Raw genomic sequence first — 19112 nt, 5'->3', positions numbered from 1 at the left:
TTCAAATACTCAAATTTTCAGTTACTCATGTGTTCAAATATTCAAGTTTTCAGTTACTTAAATGTTCAGTTATACTATTTTTAAATTTCCAAATACAAGTGCTATTACAAAATACCTTAAATCTAGTATTCCCTCCATATAAGCTCGTCAGGATACAGTCTCCATTCCAAAATTCCTCAAATCGAGATCTGCTTTCGCTGGCATCTTCACCGAAACGAAAGACGGGTATACCCCTACCAGACGTGTTGCTCGCAATAAAGCCACCGTGCAGAATATCGATTATCTCTGATCAACACTCACGAAACTCGATAACTGGAGTCTCGAGGCCCAGCTTACCAGCATCATTTAGGCGTCACCAGAATTCCGCGGGCAACGGTGAACAGAGACGAATGACCCCGTGGAAAAGTTCGAAAAAGTAACTTTCTCGATTGAACGAAAAGCGGAGATTCGAAGTGAGCCAGGCTCGTGGAAGTTCCGCGTGACGAATGGCCGCCGAAGGATCACCGTTGGCAAATAATTTCACCCCCCATATCGCGACTGTAATCGCTGCCATCGTTCTCTGTCCGTATTTCGATGCCACTTTGGCTTTCGCGGACGATTTGATCGATGCCCCGCGTGCTCTTTTCTGATACTATGCTTCCCGATCTTGGAAACTAATTACGTACTAATGGAAGTTTGGGACAGGGAGTTGTCCCGATGAATATCGATGGGACCCTTGGGCGTTCGTGTCACTGATAGTTATTGCTTGTCACTCTGTTTAATATCGTCTGCTACGGGATAGCAATACAGAGGTCTCTGGAAATGAATGAATAATGGAGTACTATTGGATTTGGGATGAGGATAGAATCCAGAAACGGGAATATGAAAAAGTAGAATTATTACTCGCTGTGATGGAATATGGTATGGGTTATATAATCGTGTGTAGTTATAGTATTTTTCTTGGAAGTGCTTATTTAATGTCTCGTCTTTTAATTAACACTTTGACACATGATTAAAGCGGTGATAATTTTCCGCGTAACTCTTCTTTGAGTTTCTATAGGTATCTATGTTCAGAGCAATAAATTTTCAAATATTCAAGTTCTCAATTGACAGAATATTCTACTCCTTAAATTGTCTACTCTCCAAATGTTTAAACCAGCAACCTACCCTTCCCAAATCCTAAACTTTTTCAATTACACCGAACTCGAAACAGTTCCCCCACGACTCTCATTGTACGCACCTTAGGCGCCGAAAGTCAATTCAGTCAACCTAAAATAGGAGCATTGAATTCGCGAAATTCGTGATTCGTGTTCCAAAGGCTTGCCGAATCCCGCCCACGCCCACCGCAAATATCTCATTTCGTGTCCCGATTCGCGAGCGAGATGCTTCCATCGCAAAATAAATATTCCTCCTCATCGAGTCGTCGCGAAAGCAACGGAAATATTCCGAGTTCCAACGTTGGGGTCCGCAGCCGGATGGCTCGCCCTCGCCCCCGAGTCCCCCTCGCCCTCTCACCCGTCACGTTCTCGGTCGATGCAGGGCACAGGAGGGACGTACGCGGAAATTGCTCGCGTCTCCGGAGACCGGCGTAAATTGTAATTAAAAAAAAAAAAAAAAGAGGTGGAAAGAAAGTAGAAAAAGGAACGAAAGACACGGGGTAAAAAAAAAAATGGAAAAAAGAAGGGGCCATCGTGGCCTAGGATTATGTCCCCCAACCCACGCTGCTGAAAATTGTTCGGATTTGTCCTGGAGGTATTATTCTCGGGCAAACTTTCGTTGTCCCGTTGTCGCGTGTTCAGGGCCGTGTCCTCCGCCCACGCCACCCCTCCCCGCCACGTTTCCAAGCGCAACCAGGCGCTCTTTTCGTGCCCCGCGGAGAACAGGTAGCGTGACTTAATTTTTGTCTCCTCGTTCGGCCCCCGTTCTTCCTGCCAGCCCGTCTCTCAATCTCCGGTTCGTGACGCGCCGCTCGAGGCCTCGAGGCCCACTTTATTGGCTCGTCAAGCGAGCGACAGGTGCCTACCAGCCGCGCCCTTCATTGTTTACTCGACTGTTTACGACGATTTACGCGAGTTCTTCCGCCTGAGTTGCCTGAACACCTGATATCGTATTGGAGCGTTCTGGGGAAATGGCTGATTTGGGGTTCGGTGATTAGGGGGTGATTAGGGGGTGATTGGGACGGCTCTTGGAGAGAGGGTGGGTTTCGTGGATGTGTCGGGAGGGTATGTGGAATTTGGAGGGCGATGGTTATGGTGTTTTTGGGGGTTCTTGGGATTAGGGAATGGGGAGAGGTTTCTTTGGAAGGTGAGGTTTTACAAGATCTCAAGATTGCAAGAATTTAGGTTTTTTAGGATTTTCGAGAGCTGAGATTTTGAAGACTCTCAAGATTTTGGAAGCTTTCCAGATTGTTAGAATTCGACAGATTTTTAAGGCTCTTCTGATTACCAAGCTGATTTTCATGTCATTAAAAACAGAGTAGATATGTAGATGTCCTACTTCAACGTGGACACCCTATATGAACTACACATCCTCTCAAAAGTAATCACTATCCCACGCTTTGGACACAATATTCGCCCAGCATCAGCCACCCTCGGTCCAGTAGTTCGCTGTCACCCTGTATATCGAGGACTAAGAGAAAGAGAGTAGAAAGAGGGAGGGCAGAGAGCGAGGAGAAAGGAAGAGAGAGAGAGAGAGAGAGAGAGAGAGAGAGAGAGAGAGAGGGAGAGGGAGGGAGGAAAGAGAGAGAGGTGATATATCACGATAGAATGGGAACTCTGCCGCAACCTCATTCTCCTTTCCGGCTGACGCGTTGAAAAGCTGTCTCTGCCCCTCCCTCCCCTTCGTTTCCCACTTCTCCCCACCCCCTCGTGAGTGTTTCCCCTCCCCGCTGACAGAGCCCCGTCGTCCCTCACGTCTGCTCTCGATGGCTCAGCCGTGCGAACGCATACGAGGCCGACGCGTGTTTGAATGAATGAACCTTGGGGGGTGAGGACGAGAAGGGGGAGGGAGAAAGAGGCAGCAGGCACGCATATGCGGGGCACGTCAAACGGCGGCGTACTATTCGTACTATCGTGAGCTCGGTGGAGGCATTTCTGCGCGGACACGAGCGAATTCCCCCGTCAGCCGATCACGCGATACGCTTCCCCCTTTTTTCATATTTTTTGGACACTAGCGACCTTAGCTTTGGTTTTGTTTTCTATCTACCATGTCGCTATTGAGGAGTTTCTTCTTGAACCCAGTTTTTAGAGGAGCTTTTTAGAGGAGTGTTGGCTCGATTTATGGTTGATGGGACAGTTGTGGAAACAAATGTCTGATTTTATTTGATGGGAGGAGTAACTATACAGGGAGCTTTTATTGTGCGTGGAATTGTCTCGAGTTGCCTTGGTATAAGCTAGATGGTACACTTGTGTTTCCTTGGGAGCATCCTTGCACTTAGTCCTTAGTATACCAAGGTGGGGACACTCAAAGAGTACAAATACTATTTCTCCATCGCTATTCAAGTTTTCGAGACTTCAAATTTGCAAATTTTCACATTTTCTTAATCCTCAAATTTCCAGTCTCTTGACGTTCTTTCAATTTTCTATGATTCTAATTCTTGCAAGTCTGTATTTGAACTCAATGACCCTGTAATTCTACAGGGATCCTTCACTACATAGAATCCAAATACATGCCACTATGATATTTTAAATTTAAAGGCAATGTAATCTTCAAGATAAATTAGAATTCAAAATTCTGAACACTAAGTCACGATCTTCATCCCTGAAAGCCATATACGCGAAACACTGTACCTACGGTATCGGAAGAGAAGACTCATCAAAGGTGAAATGAAAAATCGGGCAAACGCGAGGGGTTGGAAGGGAAAAATGAAAAATAATAAAACGGTCGAAGGAAAACAGACAAATAACAATCAAGCTAGATAAATCTGTATTTTCCTCTCCCCTCGCTCTATTTCTCTCTCGAATCCCTATTTTTTAAATCGACTTTTTTTTTTTTTTAATCGAATATTCCTAAAACTGCAGTATCCAGCTACACTCGGCTCGCCTCTGAAATATTTATTGCACGTCCGAGTTTCCCGTATTTTAATGTTTTCCCGTTTTTCGCTTTGGTCGTTCGCGAAAAAATGATGACAACCCAGCGAGATAATGAAATGAAATCTCTCGAGAGACAGCCTGACTAGCGAATACATTTAGAGAGCTGTCGCTGGTTTAATCACGAGCCCACAGAAATTGCCTTTCGGAAACGCGGGGAGGAAAGAAAGGAAACGAGTTTCGAAGTTTTCATTTGAAGGTGGCTCGCGGTGTGAACAAAAGTCGACCGTGTCACGATTCGCTGTTCGATGGCAATCGACACGGAATGCAGGCGTTGCATAATTGAGCTCGGTAACGCGAAAGAAGTTGTCCCAATATGCCCGAGGTGAAAGTATTGCATCAAGATGACTCCAAAAGCGTTAATCATACGGGGCTGAATCATTTCGCAATAATATCAACTCTTGAGCAACCACCTATCCCCTTGCCCCAACTACCCCTCCCATTTTAAGCCTTGAATTCTTGGAGTTAATGATGACTAATTTTGTGCAATGAGGAGCATTCCTTTGCAGGGAATTTTTTTATATTATGTATTTCTTATTTTCACGTTACTTTGTATTGCAGAAATTTCAGTAGATACAATAATTTACTAAATTTGTCTAGGTTTATGGGATTGGTATTCCATTACGAAGAAAATTCTCCAGTTTATTCATTCGTATGAATTATATCCCTCTTTCCTATGCTAACTGTATAAGCTCGAGTTAATATAAATATCGCGATAATAGATAGGCACTATACCAGATCAGAGTTAATTGCAACTCGATTGCCACTCGCATTGTTGGAGGCTCACTATCGATGTTTCCATTAGGCAAGGAAGTCGGTATTCGCCTGAATCATCGAGCAGAGAGTTGAATTTCGCGAACATTAGGATACTATCGAATTCCAGCCGCGCGATTCGCTAACCAGCTGCGTGCAGTGCCGCTAATTTATCGCGGCGCTAATTCGCCATTAGCCCCGTGGAACGCGTGTACGATAAATCAGGCTCAATTACTTCTCTGGAATATAATCCAAAAGAATGATGGAACTGCGCAGTTTCCAACTCGTCTCTAATTTAACATCCTCTGAACTCTCGAATATTACTGTAACAAAAAATTGGACAAGTTGATGATAAGCTCTGTAATGAAGAGGTAGAGGGCGTTTCAGAACCAGTAGTACAAGTGAAAAGCTATTTAGTGGTTCGATTATGAGAAAAGACACCTCTAGGACGTCCAAAAGCTCAAATCTTTAAGACATCCACTATTGGATACTTCTAACACATCCAAATGATGTTATAAGACGTTCAGGATTAAAATGGACACAAAACAGACGTCTCCAAGACCTCGCGTGCTATCTGGGTTCACATGAAAAATTCTAGGACACCCCGTACACAAGAGAACGAACCCTCCGCCTGTTCCAGAAGTCGCAACACTCCAAACGAAACAGAAAAAGGAAAAAAAGAAGGAAAATAAAAAAAGAAATTCAATTTCCCTGTCCCGACGGATGAGAATGCCCCCTTAAACGTCCCAAGCAGCTGGAGGAACGCGACCAAACGGAACTCGGCCATTTTTTCGGCCCGTGGAAAAGTAGTTCAACTAGTGGTTCAGTGGCTGGGCGAGCGGCGTCGCGGTAAACCCGCGGCGTCTAATTAGCGCCGCGCGTTACGTAGCCTCGAGACGCCTAATTTAAGTTTCCGACTCTTGGCCTCCTCGCCTACTCCCTCTCTCACTCTCTCTCACTCCTCCTGTCTCCTTCCTCTCTCTCATTCTCTCACCCCTTCTCTCTCTCTTATCACCCCAGTGCACGCGTGTTATCTGTGGTCCAGGACGACCTCGCCGATGCTGCAAGCGGATCAAAGCTGAAAAATAAAGCCGAAGCGCTCGTTCCCGCGGCTGGAATTCACGACCCAGCGACATGGATCGTCGCGAGAGACTTTCGCGCGAGAGTTGCGCAACGCGACGTCGAGCAGCGAGTTTTTCCTCGTCGTTGGAGCTGACTGAAGCGTTTCGGGGCGCCGAGGATTCGGGGAACGCGCGGCGTCGCGTGCTCGCTGGGGTTGCGACCTGCGGTTGCAACTGCGTTTGTGTGCGATGGAAACGGGAGTCTTAAGGGTGAGCCAGCGGTGGCAGTCGTTTTTGATGGAGAGAGTATTGAGCGAGTTGAGGGCGAGTTTTCAGGGGCGGAGGGTGGTCTCGCTTTGAGTAATTTTAACTCGAAACTACGGGGTTTCAGAACTGCGGGTCAATCGTGCCGAGGGTAGGGGTGCTTGGAGGAATGTTCCTCGTTTGGTAAATATATGTGGAATTCTCGAGCGATTCGTTTTCTGGTTATGGGGCTTCGCAAATATTCAGGTTTCAGTTGCTGCGGCGACTGTTCGGAGGACGAGTTTGGGTAGAAGTAGAAGTAAATATTTAAGTTTCCGCGATTTTAAATTTCAAACTCTCGGTTGCTACGTTCGAAGAAATTTCAAATATTCAAGAAGTAATTGCTTCAGTTTTCGTAGTACTGCAATGTTTAACTTTTTAGTAATATTTCTGATGGCGAATGGTGACAGGGTCGTTCTCGTCCTTGACCCTTGACACATGACCGTTCGTGGTTACTGCAGTCGTTGTATGGATTGGATCAATTCTGTTAATGGAGGCCTAAATATTGAACTAAGGGAGCGGGGGGATTACAAAGAACCTGACTTAGGGAGTTCTACAGGAAAGGATAAAGCCTTCATTCTGTGTCAGGTCTAGTTGATTTGTATAGAGAAGGCCCGATGCACACGAGCGATATTTTGATGCACAATCTCCTTGCGATCATATACATGTTTTCTAAAATTTCAAACGAAGGTATCGATTGCCAAATGATCTCTCTCTCCATATCGTAGACAAAATCTACAATACCTACACAATTCATACCTCGTACCCTCAAGAAAATAAGACAGAACTCCCTTCCCAGCGAGCCACAAATCCTCCAACAAATCGCGAAGCCACAACACAAAACTGGGTTCCCAAACCTCTAGGATCGGTATCTCGAAAATAAAACTCCGCGACTCGCGCCGTTTCCTCGCCGCCGCAGACATAAGCGCGGAGGTCATGGGACAGACGTAAAGCGTGAAATTAAACGTGGAAAACTGAAGATCCAGTTAACAGCAGTCGCCGAACCCTAATCCCCGAGGAATCTTCCCTACTTGGCCAGGAGGCACGGGGCGGATTCAGACGATCCCCCTCCAGCCGAAAGCTATCTGAAATGCAAATCTGAGGCGTGTAGCCAGGCACTCGGAAGCATAAAATTTTGTTTACACTTCTGCGGCGTAGTTGTCGGGGCCTGGCTGCAGTTGGAGCCAACTCTCGGGGACACCGATAAGCAACGCCATAAACTGCGTCTCGCGTATAAAACGCGCGAGTTTTATCCAAGCGTTCCGGCGCGTCGAGATTTGAAACAATAACGAGGCTCAATGTCCCCGACGGACGGAAGACGATAATCGCGGCTCGTTCTCTCTTTTTCTCTCTCTTTCTCTCTCGAACAGGGAGAAGGGAACCGTTAAAGAATTTATGGAATCCGTTTCCTACTCCCCCCTCTGGCCCCCTGGCCCCCCGATCCCCCGTGTCCCCTGGGACGCCACTTTTATCCACCTGAATGGCCCCAACGGTCGGTCCTGCTACGCGGCGCGTCCTTCTTTTCGTAAATTATACACTCGGTCATTACCAGCGGGCAAACACGAGGAGACGCGCGCGTACGAGACCACGCGAGCCATGATCGAGGCCTCAATCGAGCAGCGATTAATCGCTGCCCCTCCGAGGGGACCATGGCCCGCGACAATGGGTCCAGAGACGAAACTGGAATCGTGGCTATGAAGGAATTCGATGACGTGTCGCTGCTGGAGTTTCACTGGAAGCTGCTCTTGGTGGTTTTCCTTTTTGGTGATGGAATTTCAGCGGGCTTGGAGGTAGGAGAGTGATACCTGATTTTTTGAGGGTGATGGGCGATAGTTTTTATAGGGGTTTTTCATATTTTCGAAATGTCAAATATTCGAATTTTCAAATATACGAATCTTCAGATTTTCAAATGTTCAAAGGTTTAAATATTTAAAGCTTTAAATTTTCAAACTTCCAAATATTTAAATAGGTACTCAACTATTCTAATCCTTAAATCTTTATCAAATTCGAGAGACAAAGGTTTACAGCGTTGGTAGCAATTATTACACGAAGCGTAACAATGTATTTTCCTGCTTCATATGAGGGTATGAGCATTAGCACCAAATTTTCAGGATCAATAAACTCGTGCTGTCATCCACAGATGAATTTTCATACAAGAAATTAACCCTCTACAATGCCACGCACATAAATTAACAGTTACATGCACGTCCCATGTTTTTAAAATCTAGTTCTGTTTATTTAGTATACAGTACATCATAAACTTCCACGTATAATGAAAATGTTGCGTTCTATCTTCACCATGAAACACGAGAATTACAAACCCAGCCTTCTGTAATAATATTCTATGAAATACAGCATAATATACCCTATATAATCTCATCTCTGCCTTCGTCGATCTTTCATCACTAAATTACAGCTTCCTTCAATCATTTTTTCTCTTCCTCTCAACCTTTCTCCCCACAATACCAACCCAAACTTTCAATATCAGTAATCTACTTAAAACAACTCCCATTAAAGATTCTATTCTCATCAGTATCGAGGGTATCTCCGCTGGAATTCGAGAAATCCCATTTCAGCAGCGCAATTCTACTCTCAGAGAAACTGACGTATCGAACCGCGTCGATTATCTGCCACTTATCAATCGCGAGAGCCAGATCCGCGGAGCATTACTCACAAGCGAGCCTAATCGTTGCCCGATACAGGCTTAGCCTCGACTTTTCTCGTTGAGTAATCCTCGAACGGCGAGCAGATAAGGCCCGTACGCTGGCTATCGATTCCCCGAGAAAATTGTCGGTACGAAACATTGGTATACGGGCAACAGGAAACGTTCCCGCGAGAGATAAAAAAGATAAAAAGGATAAACGCGGGAACTCGCGACTCCCCCTCTCTCTCTCTCTCTCTCTCTTCGTACCCTCTCCCTCTCTGTCACCCCGGAAATAGGCGACTCTGCTTCTCCGAGAGCTGTATCCTTCCTCAGCCATGAATCACTGGATCGCCTCGTTCCATCGATCATATCCTTATCGTTCAAATAATTTAATCGTCAAACCGAGAGAGTTTGCGCGAGTTTTAGTATCGATTGGCTGGAAAATTGCGTGGTACCTGTATTATCGCGTTACCTTACGTTAAATTTGCTACGGGAATTTGGGAGCGTCTATTCTGAGCGATTTATGTAGGAGGCGATTCTAGTAGTTGAGGAAGACTGAAACTGGATTGTAATTACTGAAATTGGGAGAAAATTGGGGTGAATAATTTAGCATTGATTGACAAACTCTGGCTGTCTAGGTATCCACTATATTCTTAGGGACACAATGGTGTGCAGTTGCAAGATACAATTGCACCAACTTTTTTCTTTCGTGATGGAATAACTTTTTGAATACCTTTCTATCCTTAAATATTATTATTTTTCTTATCTACACTTCCAATGTCATTCCAGATCTGATAGTAAAAAAAAAATGAGTGGATCACGTCTTAGTATTCACGAGAGGATTGAATCGAAGCAGGTATCTTCTCTCTCGAATCAAGTAGCAATGCTCCACTATTCCAGACCCTTCGCTACCGACCCAACATCAATGATAATCGAATGAAGCCTAGCCGAGTCAATATTGCACAGATCAATGGCCATGGCTGTTAATAGATCTAGCAGACCTTTGACTCGCCTATCGCTGGCCGCGGTTCTCTTTCAGCCGTTCGAATTCCTCGACACGCCAGCATCAGTGACCCAAACAATCCTTCATCACTGAAAGGCGTAATGAGACGTTATCGCGCGGCCTCGAGGACGATAACTCATCGATTTAATAACTAACGTCGGCCCGTGTTCTCGCAGCGTGTACGCGTGACAGTGACAACGTCATTTCCGCGGTGGACAATCACGGATCCAACGATGTCACTGGTTTCGGCTCCCTCCGAACGCTGACTCTATCGCTGTCCAGGGTTCTATCTATCGAGGGGAGACACGAATGACGATTCAAAGCATTGTCCAGACGCGAGACCGCTCGATTACGAATTAAATGGGACTCTGGATTGTGAAACGGTCCACCACGGAGCACCCTTCGCTCCTCAACCCTCGGGCGCAGTCTATTGACCGTGTCTGGCTACGTATGGACCACTGGCAGGGAATTGTTTAGGGATCTATTCTTCGGTCAGATGGGAGGTTCGATTGTTGGAAACTTTGGTTTTCCATGGTGCACGTAGTTGGAGCTGAACTCGAGGAGATCCTCTTGGGAGGGATTGAACTTTGGGGGTTTGAAGGACCTGGGTTGTCTTTGAGACTTCTTTACTTAGAATTCTAATCTATTATTTTGTGTACCCTCGGAGTAAGGTGAAGCTGAGAACTTGGACCAATTTAGAGTAATTATGCATTCTTATGCATAATTATGCATTCGTTATTGAACTGGAAATAAACGAACGGCAAGTGAGAGAGTTTTCGTCTGAAACCACGTATTTTCTTAAGTAGAGACGATTTCATTTCACAGAATCGAGATTAAAGAATGATCACAGTCGACCAACTAGAGAATAGATATTCTTGACAAGTAAATGAAGTAAAGTTAGTCTACGTAAGTTTCCAAGGAGACCGAAAGGCCTGCTTCTGGTAACTGTATCTTTCAGGGAAATTGATCCACGCAGGAGTTACAGCGCTGTCATAAACTTATTTTCTAAAAGCACTCGTCGAGCACTGAGGAGCTTGGCACTTGTGATTCTACGTCTGCGAGCAGATAGAGCAGTAGATTAACCAGACGAGCCCCGATCCCCAAGGGCGCTGTTATTTGGTCCCTTCTAGGATCAAAGTGTTCCTACCTTCCGAGGGCTCGAGTGTGGCCGTGACATGAAGCGTTGCTCTCGGCAGAAAGTAAGAGGAGAACCAGTATCGAGGCGAATTTTCGTTAGAAACGTTGCTACTAGCTGCACGATTATCTGGGGAAATAGAAATAGCCCCACCGTGTCGCGGTATTAACAGCCGCGTGGTTCTATAGCGAGCTTGTGGTTTGTCGACATCGGTAGCTGCTGAAAGATTATACTCTTTTGCCACCGTGACCAATGCGCTGGTGAGTCATTTCGAAAGCTGCCGTTTTGCAAGGAAACTGGGATATAATTCCCTTTATCTTTAATTCGCCGAGCAAATTACTTTCAAACTGTGGCCATCAGCCACGGTTGTCTGTTAATTTTTTAACGTACCGACCATTTTCAAATATTCAAATATTATTTTAAATATTCAAATTTTCAAATAGTCTCAAATTTGAAAATTCAAATTTTCAAATATTTCAAAATTTAAATATTCAAACTTTCAAACAGTCTCCAATTTGAAGCTTCAAATTTTCAAATATTTCAGTATTTGAAGATTCAAATTTTCAAATATTTCAATATAAAAATTCAAATATTTAATGCTCCTATAATTAACAATGCAACTTTTCCAATATTCAAATATTCAAATACCAGATTACAACTTTCAGACCCTAATTTACATTTTCTCGTTATTTTTCGCGCAACCCAAAATCCTTTATCTCTGAACAAAACTTGCAAACGGTAGCCTAGCACAATATCGCTTGCAAAATGTCGCGAGTTGCAGCTTATCTCGGCGGATGCAAACAGGATGCATCCTGAGTGCAGCCCGCAGAAAGAAACCACTCAGATGAACCTTGCTTTGTACGATCTCGTTAAGAGTCCCTTTACAGCGGGAGTTTCGACTCGTACACCTTATTAATTATTAAGAACTCACGCGTATAACCCCGCCCCTCTCGCGCCTGCGTACTCCGATTTTCCAAGTGCAATCGCATCTACTCGCTAGCACTTCGAATCGTGAGAAATCTTCAAACAATAGAAGCTTGGCAGTTTAGGAAATTGAGAAAACTCTTCATTGTCTGTCACTTTCACTCGTGGCAAAACGGGAAAGAATCGTCTAGCACACGTTGACCTCAAAAACCTATCTGGTATCTCGATATATGCATTCATCTCCTCTAGAAATTATTCTTTTATTTTATAATTGATTCTCATCTTTGAGAAAGAGTTTCCTGTATTCTCTGAGCTCTTCCCTAATTTCAGTTCCCTGAATTGTTTGTAGAATTGATGATTATACTGGTTTCAGTGCTCGTAACGAGTACAATCCATACTCGAGCTTACAGTGGGGTGACATAAATCCTTCGAAGAGCCTAATCACGCTCGCCGTTTAAATTTGAAAAGCCAACGTGTCCCCTCAATTTCGCGCGCATCTTCGATACAAGCCATTCGCGAGCGTCCGCGATTAAAACGCGATCAGCAGGAACTTCCAAAGGCAGAAAAAGCAGCGTTTACGCCGTCGACCACAGCGTGCCCTGGTTTCCACTGGAAAAACATTAATCCCGCTCGCTAAGTCGAGGAGTAAGTCGCATTCCCGTGCATCCAGGTCGATAATCGTTCGCCGAGCACGACACGCCGCGTCCCTCCCTCGCCCGTGCGTATTTCCGACGACGTGTCGGAATTTCCGCTTCCTTTGCACGGGCAAAAGACGTGTCCTCGAACCGGGCCAGACCTAGCCCAACCGAAATCCAGGAAAATACGAGAGGCAACAATGGAGTTTTAGAGGGTAGTTAATTTTACCTCTTCAGGGAATTATTCCATCCTTAGGGAGGTCTTTGATGTGCAGAAAAGTGGATTATTGTGATTTAATAATTTACTGTGAGCCTTAATATATTTTAAAGGTTAATGTACTGAGGTATGGTGATTAATGCTTTTTAGCAAGAGGGTCCTAAGAGACGTCATTGGTTTTTTAGGGATTCTGGGGTCATGAGGGACTTTCTAGGTATGCTAAAATAGTTGAAGTCATGAGAGACCCCACGTTGGTATATTAAGCTGGATCTACACTGCATATGTCTCTCTTCTGTCTTTTAAAAAGTTATATAACATGTAGTGTAGATCCAGCTTAATATATAAACGTGGAATCTCTCGTGACCCCAGATTCCTGAACAAACCAAGGGGGTCCCTCATGACCTCAGGATCTTTAAAAAGCAAAGAGGTCTCTTAGGACTTTAAGATTATAACATATAATGTAGATCCAGCTTTAAGGGATAAGTACCTTTGCACCATAAACGTGGATCATTTATTTTCAGTGAGCGAAATTCTGAAGAAATGCATTCTATAATGTGTGAAGACTATAATAACAGTAACAGTCTTTCTTTACGTTAGAGGAAATATCAGTCGCTTATAATTTTTCGAGAAATCTATAGCTTGAGAATTAACCCAGAAAAATTGACCCACGTTCTCCAAGCAACTAAATTTCAAAATTACACGATTTTCAGTCTAAAATTTGTAATGATTCGGTCTCCAAAGTTTATCGTCACGTCTCGCAGTGAGTGAAGCTCGAAGGGGAGCCCTTTCGCCGCAGTTAATCGAAACGTATCGGTGCGTATCCTCGGTGGGGGCCCGTAAGTCACGCGGGCCGAGCGCTATCGCATTGAATTACGCTGGCAGGCGTGGCGTCTAGTGTACGCTTCAAAACAAAAACAAAGCCCGTGGGCTCTGCTCGAGAAATGCCATTGTGCCGGTAACAAGTGCGAGCCTCCGCCATCGCGCCGCTGCCAGTCAGGATTTTTCAAAAGGGGAGCGGAAGCTACGCCCGAGCTCCTGACAGCCGCGCGACTCCGCTCCGTAATTCGCGCGTATCGCTCTTGAGAGAGTTGCACAGTTCTGGCCGAGAGACTGTCGACAGAAACTGATCGATTGAGACTTTCGACGCGTATCTGAGCGACGATCGAACCTGGCAAAATCGTGAGTTGAATGTTCACAGGTGTGTCATTTGATCGCTGACAACCTCGCGGTCATGGGTGATGCAATGGATGACGAATCGAGATAGCGGTGTTTTTTGATTCGAGGGATCTAGATAGGCTTGCGATTAACACTTCGAAGGTTTACACGTCTGATTCTGGGTATCTGATAATCGATACTGTATTGAGATACTTTGAAAGTGCTTTTACAGTCTGTGATGGGTGCACAGAGTATCGTAAATACTCGTACAATAGTCTGGAGCACTTAGAGGATTGATAGTTACTGTCAGAACAATGAAGGTGATGTGTAGGTGTGAATCAAGGAAAGCTTGTTCTTTTTAGTTAGGAATTTGATATAATCTCGTTGCTATTCCTCTTATTTTTTAGAACTATTCCACTTCTCATGTTTCCTATTCTTTATAAATTCGATACTTATAATCTCCTGACTCTTTTCTAATGTCAGTTAATTGGTATCTATGATTCTTGTCCATTTTGTTACAAATTCATAGTTTTAAAGAATGTGTAGCACTGCAGAGACACCAATGAGCTTATAACATGTAACTATCGTACAAGAAATAAAAAAAGAGAGTCCTAATACCTACTATTTAGTTGTAATTAAATCGTAATTCAAGACACAGTGTGATACAATCGCGACTCGCTATAATCTCGCCAGGAATTACTAACATCGAGCTCACAAAACAGGGACACATGTACTCGAAGTCAATGTATTAACTCATATTTACCTCAAGAAAACGCTAAAAAGATGCCCACGAGCTTATAACGCGTAACCGCCATACAAAAAACAACAGAAAACAGTCCTAATACCCAATCACCCTCGACTGAAGGCCCATTCAATCGCAATAATTTTCACGATACAGTGCAAATACAGTCCTCTCTCGCTATAATCTCTCGAATTACAAATAAATCGTCCCATTCCAAACACCGAGCTCTTAAAGCAAAGGTGATGCATTAACCCGTCTCAAGCGATACAGAGCAAGGTGATTCGGTAGCGACGCAAGAGAGCGAAAGCAGCGACGAGTTTACAGCGAGTAAACGCTATACATGTATCGCAGTCGCTTTGTTTATCACGACCCTAGACCCTCTCGCCGCGCTCGGGACGCATGGCTCTCGTCGGCCCTCAGAACCCTCCGTCTCCGAGAGGCAGTCGCGTGCACTCGCGCTCCCCCGATATACAATTACGCGACTCCTACACGGGCATTACATCCCGAGCCACGTTAGCAGGTTACAGAACCGAGTACCGTTAAACACCGCGGCAGCGTGACAGTTCGCCTCGCGTCGCACGGTAGTTCGACGCGAGCGGCGACTCGCTGCCACGTTCAAATCGCTTACCTTTTCTGCGATACTTCCCAGGCCGAGAGTCGGCCGTCACATTCCAAGGTGCGTTGACGCGCGTCGGATCGGCGGGTCCGCCGCCTCTAGCTTCCTCGCGACGATCCTCCCCCAGGAAATCACGCGGGCAGCGGCTCGAGTCGCACTGTCAACCTCGCCGCTATCATCGAGCCCCCGACAGGAGGGACCGAGAGAGCCACTGGGAATTCGCTAGGCGAGAGCGTATCCTTTGTCGAGCAGTTTCCTTCGCACACGAAAGGGAACGGGGCACTCTGACTCACTCGCGCGACCGAGGAATCGCGGCGAGTAGTCGGCTGGCGTGCGCCGACTGGCCGACGATCAGATCTCACGGCGGCGGACAGCACCGCTGGGTCGAGAAGCCGGGGGGAAAACAGTCAGCAGCGAACGATCGGCCCTCACACGCGGAGGGATCGGGCCTGCGACGATGTTATGCTCGATCGTGCCCGCTGATAGTCGAGTCCTCCCGCACCAGGATCTCTGCTCGAGATGCCGAACATCTCCCGTACGCACACACGCGCGCTCCGTCGCTCGCCTCTCTTCTCGCCTCGCTCCTCTCGCCCCGTTCACTAGAGCCACGCTCTACTATGCCGTGCCGCTTTTTAAAGGTGCGCGTACTACGCTCCGCCTTTGTGCCACGGCTGGGAATTAAGTCGCGCGAGCAGCACTGACCGTCTCAATGGCCCTTCGCTGGGAACGTCCTGGCATCCTGGCACGGGCGTCGTTCTCGCCCGTGTGTCGTCTTCTTCGAGGCGAGTCCCCGAGGATTCTGCCACCGTGACCCTGATTAAGGGCCCCGAGCTTTGGTGTTAATGCACGCGCGCACGATACGTGGCCTTTGGCGAGATACGGGGAACGACGGGACCTCTGCACTGGCCGCACTTTTTTTTTTCTCCTGGCCCCGTAATTGTTAGGCCCGTTTGTGGAACAGCCTCGGCCGACGATACAGTCGTACACCGTGCTTTTCGTCGCGGGATTCACGCGGGCGACACGCGAAACGCCGATTTCGAGCGTGCACGTGCGGCAGAGTACGCAGAAACCGCAACTTTTTTACGGACACATCCCCGACTTCGTCTCCTCCTCGCCAACGCCTACACGATACACATTGCACGCAGCAACGACGCCCCTACACGCCGATCGCAGCGGCTCTCAAACAGCGGCGCCGCTGCATGTTGCGTGCCGATAGAGTGCGCTGTGGTTCTGACGTTCGAGATATCGAAGCGTGAAAATTCCCTAGGACACAATCCCTTCGATCGTATGCTTGAACGTGATGTGGCTTTTGTTTCGATTCAGCTGGAAGTTTAGAAGAGAGGTTGTGTAGGAAGTTCTTCATTAAACGATAGTGTGACGCAACTGAAAGATGTTGTTCGGTACCATCTTTGATAATTTTACCAATCACGTTGATTCTTTATGTCCCTACTTGCGTGTAATTGGTCAGATTGCCGCGGTGCTTTTATAGCAAACTTCAGCGAATATATAGCGTAAAGAAAATCCCTAGGTCGGAAGACTGACTACACCTGGCGAAGATAAAATAACGTGAATGTTTCATTTTATGAAAAAATAATAAATATTTATTGCGATAGAAAAATAGAAAAAGTAACAATGTACACTGTACGTTCAGATAAATATCTTACACTAATTCGTAAGCTTTTATAATACCACAACAGAGGTTCATCAATTGTATATATTCGCTGCCACCATCCAACAGTCTATAGTTACACTCCTGGAAAAAAAGAAGAATGAATAACAAATATTATTTATACTATAAGAATAATTCAGTATTCTTACCCCAAGCCTTTCTGCAATCAAAGCTTTTTGTTGGTCATTTAATTCATTAGAATATATAATTCTTTCACTGAGTTGTTCAATAATCTATAAAAAGTATTTTAAAACACTGTAATATTTTAATCGAAATTCTAATGAGTAGGAAACTCACTTGAGATGTTGCATATGCTTCTAACATAAATTGGTCAACAAATGCTTCAGCTTTGCCATAGTCCTTCGTTTTGCAAACTTCCAATAATTCCTCCAGCCATTTATCGGGAACGATCTATAATTATTTTTTATCATTTTTATTAAAGCATTAGTAATTAAATACCTCGATAAAAAAAATAATACACTACCCCAATAATTTCGACGACATCATTAACAGTGATTTCAACACCTTTACCCTTTAGCCTTGTAATAGACTGCAAACATGTTATCGCACGTCGCAAATCTCCACCAGAAGCTTCAACAATTTTTAACAAAACAGGCTTGTCTGCTTTCAAGTCTTCTTCCTTGCATATGTATTCTAATCTCTCAATTATTTTGTCTTCTCCAAGAGGTTTAAATCTAAATTTCGTACAACGTGAAGTAAGTGGTTCTATAATTCTCGACACATAATTGCAGATCAAGCAGAAACGAGTACTGTGAGATTCTTTTTCCATTGTGCGACGAAGTGCCGCTTGGGCTGCGCTGGTCATGCTATCAGCTTCATCTAAAATAATGATCTTGAATGGTGGACAGCTTCTCCCACTGAAAACAAATATTATCCTCATAATAAATGTTCTCTTAACATCTGCTTCTAGTTATTGTATACAATATGTCTCAGATTTGTGCCTTATCACTGAAATTACTAGAGTAATGTACAAGGTCATTGAAGAACATTTTTTTTGTACCCTTTGTCTGCTCCTAATGCAAAACCAGAAGTTTAACACTTCACAATCCTTCTGGGTTAATCTGCCTAAAGCATTTCACTTTCTAGTTGGTAATAAGAATTGCTAAATCCCTTCAATATAATTCCTGATAACAACTATGTTCTTCAAGTCACCTATATACATAACTCATGTTGTAATTCTCAGACCTTTTACTGGGCATCATTGATTTTTCATTAATTTCCTGATATGGAGGTTCTAAAGTAACACTAAGTTATAAAAAACGATTCTACTGGTCAAAAATTCTTATAAAAATAATATAAAAATGAACTTACTCATCTCTCATACCACCTGCTGTGAGTTGAGCAAACGATTTAATCTTGTCTCTCACAACTTGGATACCTCTCTCATCAGAAGCATTTAATTCCAGTATTCTCTCTTTATAAAGGCTACCAAATAATTGTCTGGCTGCTGCCAGGATAGTACTCGTTTTACCAGTACCAGGTGGACCATAAAATAACAAATTCGGAAAATCGCCTCCTTTCATACATTGCTTCAGTACTTCCACTACCTCTGCTTGTTCAACCACGTCTTCAACTGTCCTGGGTCGGCTATAAAAGTACGAGAACCTTAAAATTCGTTGAAAAAACGTTTCAAATTATTAACGGTTAAGGTTACACCAAATGATACTCACTATTTTTCAACCCATGGTGCAATGGAACTGCTGCGTCCCTCCTTGGTTCTTGAGGTCGAAGATTTCTTAGGATCTGAAGGTCCCAATTTCCCAGTCTTCAGAAAAGCCTGCATGCTTTATTGCATTTCAGACCTTTCCCGATGAATCCACGCTGAATAATGGAGCGATATTTATTCCCGCGCAATTTGCTTCGAATGCCAGCTTTGCCAACACCTTGATCAAAATTTCCTAAAGAAAATTAGGTTTTTACACTAGACACGCTGCAAGAAATTTCTAACTGTTACAATTTACGACTCCAATTATTGTTAATTTCGACAACAGTTTAATGAATTCCCCTAATTTTATTGCAATAAATATTCCAGACGTTATTCGACCAAATTAGGAAAGTTGGAGAATCTTTCCATTGTCGAAATCATACTGCCCTAGTTCTAAATTTCTGTTAGATTAGCAGCTACTTACATTCGTTACAAAACGAGCAAATTTACTATTTGTTCATC

General features: G+C 44.6%; 2 protein-coding genes across 8 annotated transcripts in view; both read right to left on the bottom strand.

Annotated features, from left to right (window-relative positions):
- P120ctn (adherens junction protein p120) overlaps positions 1–15369 on the bottom strand; it is a 38972-nt gene extending 23603 nt beyond the window's left edge. For all 6 annotated transcript variants that reach the window (XM_076387747.1, XM_076387748.1, XM_076387749.1 and 3 more), the window contains exon 1: positions 15268–15369. The gene's annotated coding sequence lies outside the window, so the exon portion shown is untranslated. The remainder of the gene's footprint in view (positions 1–15267) is intronic.
- A 1480-nt stretch (positions 15370–16849) lies between these two features.
- On the bottom strand, positions 16850–19099 carry LOC143184464 (replication factor C subunit 4). Of its 2 annotated transcripts, none has more exons than XM_076386713.1 (7): positions 19075–19099; positions 18616–18843; positions 18257–18550; positions 17409–17802; positions 17222–17335; positions 17074–17157; positions 16850–17008 (listed from the first exon to the last, which is right to left on the bottom strand). In XM_076386713.1, exons 3-7 carry the CDS (start codon positions 18466–18468, stop codon positions 16916–16918), a joined length of 897 nt encoding a protein of 298 aa, XP_076242828.1. In that variant the 5' UTR covers positions 18469–18550; positions 18616–18843; positions 19075–19099; the 3' UTR covers positions 16850–16915. The 2 variants fall into 2 exon arrangements, with proteins under 2 accessions (XP_076242828.1, XP_076242827.1); XM_076386712.1 differs by having other exon boundaries at positions 18257–18532.
- Between the last annotated feature and the right edge of the window lie 13 nt (positions 19100–19112).

The sequence above is a fragment of the Calliopsis andreniformis genome, chromosome 10 (assembly GCF_051401765.1).
Source record: "Calliopsis andreniformis isolate RMS-2024a chromosome 10, iyCalAndr_principal, whole genome shotgun sequence".
NCBI lineage: Eukaryota > Metazoa > Arthropoda > Insecta > Hymenoptera > Andrenidae > Calliopsis > Calliopsis andreniformis.
This window is presented reverse-complemented; position numbering and strand designations above follow the sequence as displayed.